The sequence below is a fragment of the Embiotoca jacksoni genome, unplaced genomic scaffold (genome assembly GCF_022577435.1).
Source record: "Embiotoca jacksoni isolate LCO1_2020_lvr unplaced genomic scaffold, fEmbJac1.0.p SCAF_17, whole genome shotgun sequence".
Taxonomy (NCBI): domain Eukaryota; kingdom Metazoa; phylum Chordata; class Actinopteri; family Embiotocidae; genus Embiotoca; species Embiotoca jacksoni.
Genome location: NW_027185307.1, coordinates 13,192,278 through 13,205,840, shown reverse-complemented (window position 1 = coordinate 13,205,840; position 13,563 = coordinate 13,192,278). Strand labels below are relative to the sequence as shown.

Here is a 13,563-nt window from a genome sequence, read left to right as displayed (position 1 = left end):
ATGTGGCATTGTGGGAAGTGCCATTGTGTGCTCTTCCTCCAGACAAGAGCTCATTCCCACGTGAAAGAGGTGCTGAGCTGGAGTGCAAGAGCAAAGCTAGGGTGGGGCCCCAGGAAGTTGAGGGGACCCAATTCCCAAACAGCGAGACTTCTGTGAGAGTTTGTAGGTGTTTGTTTGTATGTATGTGCAACATAAGTACACCGAAACATGAAGAGGCTGTGAGTTTACACGGAGAATGACCTTTAAAATGTCCTCAAAATGTAATTGCTTATTTAACAGTGTATTTCCACAACGTTATATCCAAGGCGCCCAATTTGAACCCGGTCCGTCCTCATACCGAAAACGACAACACTGGTTATTGTTGAAGGTTGCTAAAATGACCTGTGTTTAGCCTACATTTTTTGCGACCTCTAGTGGTCATAGTAATTATAACAGGAGTAATGGAGGAAGTCAGGTGATGCAGCATACAGTGACAAAGTCCACGTAGGGAAGCAGGTTAGGGTGGTTTGATGGATCAAACTCAGGACTTTCACCCAGGAGGCTGGTCCCATGTGACATCTAAAAACAATTTTGACTTATTCTAAATAACGTAATGTATTAAATGTACGTCACATAAGAAACATACCTAACTGGACCCAAACCATGATCATCTGATAAACCTAACCTAGAAGCTTTGGTACCTAAACCTCAATAAACTGTTGTGTTTCACAACATTAACCAAGTGTTAATTATTGTTACCATGATGACAAAAGGTATGCCTGTCATTGGTGCACTCCAAATTAAATTACCTACTTTTTTTTAGTTAAGGTGTGAGGACATGCTGGCCCCATAAAGAGCGCCTAAATCGTTCATATAGTATGTTGTTTTGGAGTCAGTGAATATCAACCTATTATGTGGTTTCAGTAGGATGATGTGTTGAACAAAACCCTTGGGGCCCCTAAACCACAAATTTCACTAATGTTAGCCATGTTCAAGGGCCCTTGTTCAGCTTTACTCCCCCTAAACCATTCAGCCCATTAGTACTATATTAATTATTGCATACCATGATCTGTATGGAGACAAAGACTAATCTAAACTATAGAAAGAACAACTGAATACCAAACAATTTAAATTTAAATGCCAATTATCTTAAAAATGATAAAACATTGTAATTTAGATGCAATCCAGATGGCAAAATGTTGGATGAAAACACTAAATATACAGACCAACAAAGACAAGCTGTGGAGCCTTTGTCAGTCATTTGACATTAGAAAGGAACTGTTGTTAGATTAGCAGGAGAAAAACCCCAGAAGGAAAGAAATCATGTTAATTTTTATGATATAAATTTGTTTGTTGTCAAATCCGTAAAATTGAACACACAATTTTCAGAATTTAATCAGACGATTGAGACCACTCACTTGTGACCACAACTTGTGTTTCCAGGTGTGTCTCCTTCCCGGTGACAAGGTGTCGGGCGGAGCATCTGTAGGATCCAGAGTCTCTGGCTGTCAAGTTGCTCAGCAACAGGACCAGAGAGTTGGAGAACTCCCCTAATGTGAGCGGCTGAATGTTCAAGGCCGGGCTACGGGATTGGGCTTCCTCTGATTCATTCACTGGTTGCCATGACAGCGCTGTGTACAGGTACTTATTGGCTAAACAGGTGAGATGGAGGTCTCCGCCCTCTCTGGCCTCCTCCTGCTGGTTTACACAGAAGCCTCCTGGGACGTCTGAGGTACACACAGAGGAGACAAAAGATGGATTAACAGGAAAGAAGAAGTAAGGAGAAAATAAAAGCCTTCACTAATCTCCTGTTTGAGATGAAAAAGCCCTCTCATTTTCTCGACATGTGAGTCTGGATCCTGACTGGTGCCTGAAACCAGGAGAGCTGATTCCACCAAACCTCTTCTGTAACCTTTGATGGCAATGTTGAATGGCTATTGTGGGTAAAAGCAGCTAGTGGAATACAGTGAAAAGGCTTTTTATTTACTTTAGCCATTTGAAACTTCCTGTGGAAATGGCTTGAGAGTTTCCTGATGGCAGATAGTGTTTATCTTTCCCAAACACCCCAAGGCCTCCCGAAATAAAGCGGACCTGCCAGTCCAAGGAAGTGCGCTGCACGGGGAAGTGGAACGATAAGAGCCCCAGGTTCCTGTTTCGCTCTAGCTCATACACTAACAGCTCAATGCAGCCTGACACACAGACACAAACACACTCATGTACACCCTCAAAAAAGTTGAACCTGTATCACTTATGACAAATTAACATCAGACACAAACCCTTGAAGCACGTACACTGCATGTGTAACTATGTGTTACTCCTTCAGTTTCCACAGCCATCAAGAGATTTTCACTGTTTTTGTTGGTTTGTTTCATATCTATGTGCAGAATTGAGTTTCACTTCAGTTCCTGCTAATCTGTAAACATATGCCACTGAATGCAGACATTTTGATGATATATTGATTTTAAATGTCAAATACTGAAGCAGCATTGCATTGTGATATACTGGCAGAAATAAAGTCCTGGTCCGGTACCAGACATCGGTTTGAGCTTCGTTGCTCTGGTACATCAAGGTCTCTTTTCTCAGGAGCGTAGGGACCTTGCTGCAGTATTGTCTCTGACAGTCCTATTTGTCTAATGGTGAAATGACCTTAAGCAGAAAGGATTTGATATATTCTAATATATCCTAGCATTTTAAAATATTCTTTGCAACCTAAAAAGTCTTTATCATATACCTGGCCTGCTTTTCTCTGTAGCTTTTACATGCATTTTTCATACCTAGCTTTTTAACGTCCTCTATCTTCCACACACGCACAGCCATTTACTCCCCATGCCAATAAAAATCTCCATATTTGCACATACGTACTTTACGGTCTCTTCAATTATTGGTGATGTTGATGATGATGTTGATTCATTCGCGAATTCGCTAATGGATAGACATTTTTTTTTTCAGTTGTTTTGGTGTTTGTTGTGTTCAAGGTTGTAAAAGCAAATCCCTTGATGAACCGTAAATTTCACAACAACTGAATTCTTTTTACCAAATCAAATCAGTTTCCACCACTGCATGGCTTTATATCTGACTGAGTTACTACGATCAGATGTTAAACGTTTTAGGTGATTCTAGCATTTGTATTCAGGGAATAATTATTCTTAAAACTAAATACTCTGACACACTTTGACATGCCAGTTACAAAGCATAAAGAGGATCATCTGACTCTGGTCATGTTTAGGATGGAGGAATAAAGTGAGAAAAGCAAGCAGATGACCGTGCCTAGTTATTTTAAGCAATGACTTTTCGTTTTTTTAACATCTACTCTTGAATTTCCCAGCATGCCCTCTTCCTTTACAACTTTTAAATCAAGCAAACAAATTAATTAGATGTTATTGATCGGTAGGGTGGTGTGCAAACACTGAGACATAACTCTGCCTGTGCTGCTGATTTAAACTAGAATTCAGGGAAATGACAGGGAGGGGGCAGGAGATAAGGCAAGGGAAGATCTGTTTTACCATAATTTGCTGTTTAAGCTTTGAAAACGGGTGGATGATGTTTCATCTTGTGTGGGATCACCTGTGATGTAGAAGTGGATGTCTAGCTGGTCCGTGCCCACAGAGTTGGAGGCAAGGCAGCGATACACTCCAGACACAGAGGCCGCCGCTACAGTCAGGACCCCCACCGTCTGCAGACAGCACAACATCCGCGTGAGCAAAACCGACGACCAGCACGTTGTGAGAAACGCACACACATTCATGAGGTTCAGGCTCGTTACCTCTGCCATTGATGGCAGGAATCACATTTTCCACAGGCCTAATGAGCACACAATAGGAGTTTCTGAGCCAGACCTCCTGCCCACGTCCAACCTAGTGGGCAGGCCAGCATTCAAGCTGTCTAAACCTGCTAATATTAGTGTGTATCTGTAAGTGTGTGCGAGAGAGGGACCAAAGAAATAAATTGAGAAGAGAAAGTGAGATGATCCTATGAGTGAACCTGCAATACTTTTCCTTAGTATTACCATTTAGCAATGGAAACTGTACGGTGAAGTTTCCTTGAAGTCTTTTATCATAAGAGTTGCAAAATATTATCCAAACTCTATTCTAACTACAAGTTGGACTAATCTGAATAGAGTTTGGATATCGGCTAACTGCTATCAAAATATATTCAGGGCAAACTGTAAACATGGTACCCTTGAGTTTTTCCAATCTTTGTGGTTTCAAACCTATTTCCTAACTTGCAGTAACCAACCAAACATGGCCCTTCGGTCAGTCACAGTTTGAACTTTGGTGCTTCACCTACCCTTTTCTTTCCCTGAAGTACTTCCCGTCTGTAGGTAACACTCAGGATGTGGTTGTGTATGGACGTGGTGGGGAGACTCTCTGTCACAGGACTCCATAGTGAGGAGGATGTTGGACACGTACACCTTAAAGGAGAAGATTGAGGAGGAGGAAGAAGAAGAGGAGGAGGAGGAGGAGGAGGAGGAGGAGGGAGACAGGGAGTCAGCTGTGTTGACACAAGTCATTTTACGCTGTTTCCAGGTGTGTGAATGTGTGTATTTTTCTCAGCTGTGCTCAGCAAGAGGAAGAGCAGAACACCAGGGAAACGCCTTGATCGGACTGCTTGATGTTTCACTGTGATGCATATAATCATCATCACCAAACCATTTTTATCAATAGCATCATGTCCTCTTTCCCGGTCCTGCAGGCTGACAATAGCGGATCTTTGGATGGATATGTAATGCTGGATTGTACATCCATGAAGGATGCAGGAGTGGTGTTATCATCCTGTCGATTAGTTTCCTTCTATTCTTAACAAATCAGCCCACATTTTCGGGACAAGGGTTGCTGTCCCTCAATGACTCTCACAAGCCTAAATCCATAGATCACACACACATTCAGGGCGGTGGGAATTGGAACTTATGCAAGACGCTTTGTGGTTACTTACACGCATTTACTCATGATAAGAAATGATGAAATCATGAGCTGGGGAGCAGCCTTCTCACTCACCCTGCTTGATCAATTTGTTTCACAGTAGAAGGAAAAACTAAATGTACCAATGCACCATGTTTTATTTAATCTTCCCAGGTTTTTAGTTGTTGTACATTCAGCAGATATTAATCACTAGAAAATGTTTTCCTATTTCCAAATTAAGCAAATCTATTCTATGATTATATTACATGAGATTTTCTTGTCATTTAATGCAAATTTGAAGGAGTTCCTCCCTCCTTAATATTTGAAATTGATACCTTAAAATGGCCAAAGTACGAGAGAAATATATTCAGTGTTAAGAGTAATCCTCAAAAAGGAGCGCGATAATTGATTGTTATACAAGTTGTGACCACGGCACTCTTCATACTATTTGTCTCATATACAAAGAAGTTACAAATCCCTGATCCAGCCTCAACAGGCAGTGATAAAGGGAACGTTTAGGATTACCACTTAATTATTTTTTATCAGGTTTTCAGAAATATCTGATGTTGCTGACAAAAACACAAGAGTGTAATGCATCCAGTGACAAGTAGAACCTTTTAATTTATAGGCTATATTTAACACGTGCCACTGTTTAACTCCCCCATTGTTCATCTCTGGTTTGTAGGACTTCTTTCAGTGTTGTAGTGTTTTGTTTTGTTTTGATCCGACAAATACAAAAAGTTAGTTGCTAGCAAAATAGCGAAAGACATCAAGCTAAAACTGATATAGCCTTAACTCGCAGTATAAGCCGAGATTGATTATTCACACCTCGCATACCTCGACTCAGTTGGCAAAGGCTTTAGCTTCATGACCGCTACAGGTGCTGTTAATTAACCTTAACAGAGAGGGGTGGGCGCGTTTAAGGTGCATTAGTGTGTCTACTAGTCACACTTGGATATAAATGTAGGAAGGAACGTCTTTGGTCTCTAAATTTCATTATTAAACCAATTCAAAACACCAACTGTGATTGTGAGATTCATCAATTTCTAACGCCACCATACGTCTGATCTGGTTATAGGGAGAGGAAAGTCTATCTATCTATCTATCTATCTATCTATCTATCTATCTATCTATCCATCTATCTATCTATCTATCTATCTATCCATCCATCCATCCATCCATCCATCCATCCATCCATCCATCTATCTATGTGGACAGATCTACAGATCTCATAAGCAAAAGAATGCACCTACATTCATTAAAATCAACCATCATCCTCACTGTAAACTATCATTTCCACTTTGTCCATTGATCCTCAGCCTGTTTATGGACATGTCACTGCCCCTCTCTTTTCCCTCTCTGTCTGTATCCTTGTCGTCATCCTTCTCTGTCTGTCCCGAGCTCCTCCCTGAGTTTGGCTCCTCTGTGCTCCGTGATTGCTCTTCCTCTTGGCATCGAGATAGTGTGTGACTGCACAACCTACCCACCCTGTGCATGACACACACACACCCACACCCATCGCACAGGCAGATTACAACACTCCCATGCTTCCTTGGAAAAGCGTTCTCACTCAAAGTTGCCCTCGCACACTCACACGCACACAAAATTAGTTAGATGGATGAGTGAACATAAAGGTGGTTAGACATTAAAAAAAAAAAAAAAAATGAGCACGTAAACATGAATACACGGACGTACCACATCCACATTCAAACAGTGTGTGCCTGCCAACAGGGTGAGCAGCAGCAGCCGCCTAGAAATATGAAAGACCTGTTCCAAATTGTGTATCAGTGGGGGTCATCTCCTGCCTTTTCTTCCTGTCCTGTTTGGCTGCCTGAAATACACTTTTACCGCTGTCCCTGTATGTTCCTGTCCTAACCCCAAAATAACCACAGAGCATACATACCAATACACAAATATAAGCAAAGTTTAATGCAAAAACACAAACAACTGATATAACACTTCAATACATCTTAACAGATTCATACAGAGTTGGCAAATATTGTCAATGGTCATATGTAAGTTAGTTGTATAAAATTATTAAATATTAGATTCATATATTACTCATAGAACATCTGTATACAAGAAATGAATCACATTGGCAGACACCCGTAGAATAGGACACACACACACACACACACACACACACACACACACACACACACACACACACACACACACACACACACACACACGTTCATGCACAAGCATACACATTGTCACACTTGCTTTACATACCCATACAAAGGACTTTTCTCAAACACTTATGGCACACAATCTCCTAAAATGGCTTGAAGTAGCACACATACATTTAGATTTTAATTAACTTCCAATACAAAGACAACAGGGCTGTTATGCTGACATCGTATGGCACACAAAGAAGACATTTTGACATGGGATGACTGTGGACAACACAGGATCGTCTCTGGTCCGTGCAGACTTCCTACATGGTAGGCGTCTGCTGACCGTCAGTCTTTTAATAGAGAACTGAAGGCTTCCCATAGTGACCAACACAAAGCTTGTCCTCTCTCCTGTTTCGCCCCTCCAAGGTAAGCACATTTGACCTTCTACCGGTGGCTAGATATCGGAACAGAAACTCACAGCTTTTGTGGATGTCAGAATCAGATCGGGGCTTGGGACAGGCACGGTTTATGCACCCATTATAGTACCACTCTAGGACACAAAATATAAGCAAAGCAGCTCCAGAAATGTGGCTGGTGGATAGATGGAATTGCACTTATTCTGGCTCAAAACGTCTGTGAAATGAAAGAAGCATAACACTACAGGACAGCCTGATGTGGGGGAGCACTTGAATCGGGAAAATGAAGGAAATAAATAAATAATCAGTAAGGCAGGTGTCTTTACTGTATATCCTTAGTGGTGTGGCCTTTTTAACACCTGGTTTCCTGTGTCTCCTGGTCTTCACTGCTCAGCAGTGTTCCAAGTCACTTTCCTCACTTTCCAGTTTAGCAAGCACATGATCATCACTTAGGATCACTGGTAATGTCACTGAGGGTTCTGGCTGCTGTGGAGAGGCACTGATGGGTGTGTGGAGGTGGTGGTGATGGAGGTGGTGAACTCCAAGGTGGGAGGCAATGGGGAGTTGTTCTTCTGCAGAGATGGAGGATGCTGGTTTGGGGTGGAGGGCAGAGCTGGTGAGGGAAGGGGTCTGGGAGGTATGTGTGGGGGGCAGCAGAGTTGGGGGAAGGGGTGTGGGGGTGCTCTCAAGAATAGATCAAGCTCTTGAGGAAGCGGACTGTGCCACGTTTGAAGACGAAGGGACAATCACGCCGCTGGGAAGCGTCTCGCGTCGGAGAGGAAGCCAAACAACGAGAGGAAAAGCGCTCTGATTTTTGCACAGGAAGCCCAGTGCGCCTCCTGCCCGGGCCAGATAAGAGCGCTGCGGTTCCCAGGGCCAGACCCAGGAGTGGAACCAGGACCCAGGCGCGAGGCCCTCATCAGCCTGGCCCAGCCTGGTCTACTGTCCCTGGGCCTCCTCCAGCACGGCGTCAGGCTCGTGGTGCAGCCGGGCTACAAAGAACAAGGGCCTAGTGAGGATCCAACCAAAACTACCAGTCTAAAGAAACACACTCAGTACAGACACTGAAGCAGAACCAGAACAGAGCTTTACAAAGGACAGTCAAGAGGCCAAATGTAATCTGCACAGACATTACTCTGCAATCGTACTTTTTTTACTTGGTACAAATAAGCTGTATACAGTAGTATACACCTTCACAGCCTGTGTCTCACTGCTCTGTGTATTGTCTTACAGCCTTTTGGTGACATTTGAGGTCTCATTGTTTGTTTAATTATTAACAGGCTGCAATACATTTGAATTGAATTACACATTAAGCCAATAAGAAACTAGAAATCTCAGTATCAAGCAATAATTCACCAACATGACTGTGAAATAATTGGGCTTTAGAAAAATTTCTTGCATGTGCAGATTGCATCTGACATCTTCCTGTGAAACAAGATGAGATATACTTTTGCTCTATCGTGCAATACATAACCAAACTAAATTTCAAGATTATTTTTTTTTTAACCTTAAAATCTAAATCTATAGTCCGAGTAATATTTAATGGCTCTTGTAGGTCACGGTTTGCCTTTCTTCAGGATAAAGTGTTTACATCACTCTGCCTGGACTTAGTCTAACATTAAAGCTCACCTTCTTTAGCCCTGACAACTAGTTTATAAAGATCTTCATGTACATTATGTGGAATACTTTTGGCATTAGGCAGAGATGGAGGCGCCTCGGCGTGGCGCCACATGAGAGTGCTAAGGTTAAGGGTCAAGTACAGTGATGATGTCAGTGCGTCTCAGGGGGGAATCGAGTCTGGGCGGCTGCCGTGGGGCTCTCAGGTAATACTTAACCTTTTTGACTTGGTTGTCAGGAACACAATAAGTGTCTGACCTCCAAGAACAGCTCAATCAATGTTTCTGCCAAGTGCCTGCTCGAGCACTCGTGGGTGTTTGAGTTGACTCGATGACTGTCCCTCGGCATCACTGGGTTGGGCCATTTCTCATGAGAACTTTGTGTATAGAGTGTGTGTCAGATATAAGAAAAAGCATCACAGGATGCCGTGTGCAATCACAATAATAAACAGGCCTCTCACCCTACGTCCTGGACAGGAAATTCATTAAATCATAGCGTTTGATTTGGAAACCAACAAAATCGTGACTGAGAGCACGGAACTGGCCTCTATTGAAGTGTGTTTTTTTTTCTCTGTCCTTTCAAGTCTGAGATACACCGTGTACTGTGTATGTGAATGGACTAGGCACACACACACACACACACACACACACACACACACACACACACACACACACACACACACACACATAAGTTGAATATGTGTACGCACTTAAACAAACATATGGAATGGGACACATGGACAGTGAGAGAACAATAATATGGGGAAAGAGCCGCACAAGCAAACAAACATGTAAACACAGACACACAAACACACACAAACAACACACACATTTTCACACATTCCCGCACATGAAAGGCCCCCAGAGGCATCTGTTCTGGTTACAAGGAAGCGCTGTCTGAACACATGCTGAAATAGACAAAACATGTCTCGTTTTTCAAAATCACACACACACACACACACACACACACACACACACACACACACACACCAACGAGTATAAAACAAACATCATCATTTTGTTCTTTGTGTGTATGAGACATTATAGCATTAATATTATTTTTAGCCTTTACAGACAAAATATGTATGTGCAAAATATACCTCTAAATAAATATCAACCAATGACCTCAAAAATAGTCAATGTATTTTATATTTTTACTGTTTTTGCATCCTTCAGTTTAATTGTACATTGAGTTGATTTAAAACTCTGATAAAAGCTCAATAGTGTTTATATTTTCCCTGCATCATATGCATAACGGGAAACAAAACATTTTTTTTTAGCTTTCTTAAAACAACAGCTCCTTGTAAATAGTGTTACTTTGTAAGGGAAGGTTCCTAAAAATGTACACTATTTGTATTTAAACTCGTTATGCCAGCTGGTAAAAATGTGCACACTGTACTGCTTCTCTTGGTCTTCCGGTCTACTTACAGGCCTTTGGACGGGCAGGGATGCCAGAGCCACTGGATGTGTGGAGGAGGGACTCCATGGGATGTGCAATGCAGGGTTCGTCTACTCCCCCGCGGCACAGAGCCGGGGTCCTGCGACAATACGGCTTTCTCCCCTATTTGAGGACCCACTGCGAGACAAGAAGCCAACACAAACACACAGATACATGAGCAACGTTTAGCGGAGTGGGGTAGTCAGAGCTAAAGTGTAGCTGCAGCAGAGCTAAATTTATTTGTAGTTTCTCACCGTTGACCACAAGTGTGAGCGTGAGATTCTGGTAGAGTCCATGTTCTTGGATTCGTACGAGGACAGTGTACTTCCCAGCATCCTCCTCCGCAACATCCCGGATAACCAGGGAATTCCCATCCATGTGGTACCTTGAGCACTGCTCTGCTGCCACCATGCCATCCTTCAACCTGTCAGAATAAAAGACCTCTGAGCAAAGTTTTGAAACGGAGTGAGATGTTCCCCAAAGTTTCAGGGACAGTGTGACTCCCTGTATAAATCAACGTTATAAGAAGGAAAATAGTTTGTAATTCTAACATTACCTACAGTAGCTATGTATTTGAATGACTAAATATGATGAGCAATGCTTGATTGCCAGGACAAACATAATTTTAAGGGAATGAGAAAGTACGCCATGAGTAAGGCTTGATTTAGACATTAATAAAGGGAGGAGAGGTTTAAATGCAAAATGACCTCAGGCAAAACGTGAAGTCTGAGGAGAAAATGTATTGTATTATTACAGAGGCATGAGTTTGTGACATGAGGGCACATGGATAAGTATGATCTCTTACCAGATGACTTTAGGTGCCGGGAACGCTCGTAGTTTAGGAGTGATTTTGTAAGATTTCTGTCCTGCTTGTACCACCATCACAGATCCATTTCTGGGCTTCAGGCGGATAAACGGACGGTCTGAAATTGAGGAAACGCACACGCACACATTTGTGCAAGATAAAAAAAGATGTAAAAATTTGAGTGTTGTGACATTTATCCACCGCCTTGTGAGTCAGAGTTGAGTGGAAAGTGTATTTGTGGAAAATGTGTTTGTGAAGAACTAAAAATATGAATGAGGGATGTGAGCACATCATTTGAGCACAATGTCAGTGGAAAACACTCACCATAGACAGTAACAGTGACTTTCTGCTGTTTGCTCTGATCGCCGCTGGTAACGCGACATGCGTAGAGGCCTCGGTCTGAACGCTGGAGCTTGGGGATGGTCAGAATGCTGTAGAACAACATGTGCGTTTGGTGTCTCAGGAGCCTTTTGGAAGTGAAGCCGGCGTTGTTGCTCTGAAGTTTGAGAGGAAAGAAGAGCCACAGGATTAACAATGATGGCTCAACTCTGTGCCCTGAATATCTATTTTAAAAAGCTATGAACTCAAGATCTGGTAATGTTTGTGACCCACTGTGCAGCATGCAATCCTTAATTGATATGATTACAGATTATTGAATTTATTAATTACTAATAAGGCACACTTGATAAATGTTTTAAAAGTTTCAGTTTTTTCAATTAGATACTTAAATGTCCTCTAATTTTGTGGCAAAGGTTATTAATACATGGATAATACCAGAGAGAATAAGAGAGTCTTATTTTGAAGGAAAGTGGTCCACCGATCTATTAAAAGGGCTTCGTGATGACTTTAAGGGCTCAACCTAAATGCTCTTAGCGATGGTTTATTATTCATTCATAAACATTTGTAAATTTATCTTAAATCATCAATAAAGCTATTAGTTACAACCTTAAAACCATATTCAAGATGTACTCGAGTACTTTTTAATATACAGAATAAGAACGTAGAAATTTAGTAACTGTGAAAAGGGATTTTGATGTTGCTTTACTAATGTTGTTCCCTGTTTTATGTGTTACTTCTGACATTCATTTAAAAAAAGAGTACATTGAAAAGTTACCTTTCACTTAATTACCAATACTTACATCAAATTTCAATAACTAATATTTCTGTTTGAGTGCAACGTGGAGGCAGGTTGTTGCTCAAAGACAATACTAGACAGGCATCTTTACCCACCTGCCATGCGATCATCACATTTTAGATCACAGTGACTAGAAGGAATGCTGGTGTCACACAGCAGAATGTAACATGAACACTCTCCGGCTCAGTCTCTATTAAAGGGCATTTGTCATCTAAACCTGTGCTTCTCTGGTCCCCACTGACTTAAATGTAGCTCTGACCTTTCTAGGGTAGTCCCAGGTGATGTTGACTCTGGTGTTCAACTCTGCAGTGGCAGTGCAGTTCAAGACCAGTCTCTCTCCCTTTAGGGCCTGCACAGGTCCACTGCTGTTCAGATACACCTTTGTGATATTACTCACTGGGATGAGAAAAAAAATGTTGGAAATCAGACAGACACGTCAAAGAGGACGTTGAATTTTGGAGAGAAACACGTGAGATTTATGTAGTGCTGCATGCTGACCTGGTCTGTGTACAAAGTACATAGGTGATTTGTGTTTGACCCCGTCAGTGACGGTCTGGCAGTAGAAGAGGCCGATGTAAAAGAAGGTGGGAGTTCGGATGGTGAAGCCTCGCTTGCTGCTCCAAATAATGTTCCTCTGGTCTGGACTCAGGCTGTGGCTGGGGAACTGTGGGAGACACAAGGAACAGAGGATAACAACCATTACATGTTTCACTGCACACAAGCAATGACACACTTTGACCATAATGTGCAAAAAAGTGAAAAGATTAGAGGAAAACTGAGTCAAGGCCACAGAAAAAAAAAAGGCACAGTGACTAATTCTGTTATTTTCACATAAAGAAACTGAAAGTAAAGAAGGAACATGGTCATACTTTGTGTAACATCCTGTAATGGGAAAGTTGATGTAAAATCTCATGTAATGTATTAATATCATTTCCATTTGCTGATGAAGATAAGGTGACATAATGGACATCTCCTGAACAAAGGGAATACAGAGGTCATGAATGCATTTAAATATTGTCCCCATGTGACAACTTAAATCCAAGTCACAGCATGAGTCCCCTTTTTGGACATTTCCCTCTGAAAACAGTGTTGTTGCTTTTTCTTCTTTACATTTTACTGAACTTAAAATTGATATGTTATTACCTGAAGAATTTGA

The 13,563-nt window shown here is 41.8% G+C and overlaps 1 protein-coding gene across 3 annotated transcripts in view; it reads right to left on the bottom strand.

Moving 5' to 3' along the window:
- Positions 1 to 13,563, bottom strand: part of flt1 (fms related receptor tyrosine kinase 1) — a 34,260-nt gene that overhangs the window by 11,072 nt on the left and 9,625 nt on the right. For all 3 annotated transcript variants that reach the window (XM_069151710.1, XM_069151711.1, XM_069151712.1), the window contains exons 5-13: positions 12,906 to 13,071; positions 12,667 to 12,803; positions 11,597 to 11,768; positions 11,273 to 11,390; positions 10,722 to 10,891; positions 10,458 to 10,605; positions 4,267 to 4,390; positions 3,544 to 3,652; positions 1,398 to 1,706 (exon numbers count right to left, since the gene is read on the bottom strand). In XM_069151710.1, coding sequence (XP_069007811.1) covers positions 1,398 to 1,706; positions 3,544 to 3,652; positions 4,267 to 4,390; positions 10,458 to 10,605; positions 10,722 to 10,891; positions 11,273 to 11,390; positions 11,597 to 11,768; positions 12,667 to 12,803; positions 12,906 to 13,071 — 1,453 coding nt within the window. The remainder of the gene's footprint in view (positions 1 to 1,397; positions 1,707 to 3,543; positions 3,653 to 4,266; positions 4,391 to 10,457; positions 10,606 to 10,721; positions 10,892 to 11,272; positions 11,391 to 11,596; positions 11,769 to 12,666; positions 12,804 to 12,905; positions 13,072 to 13,563) is intronic.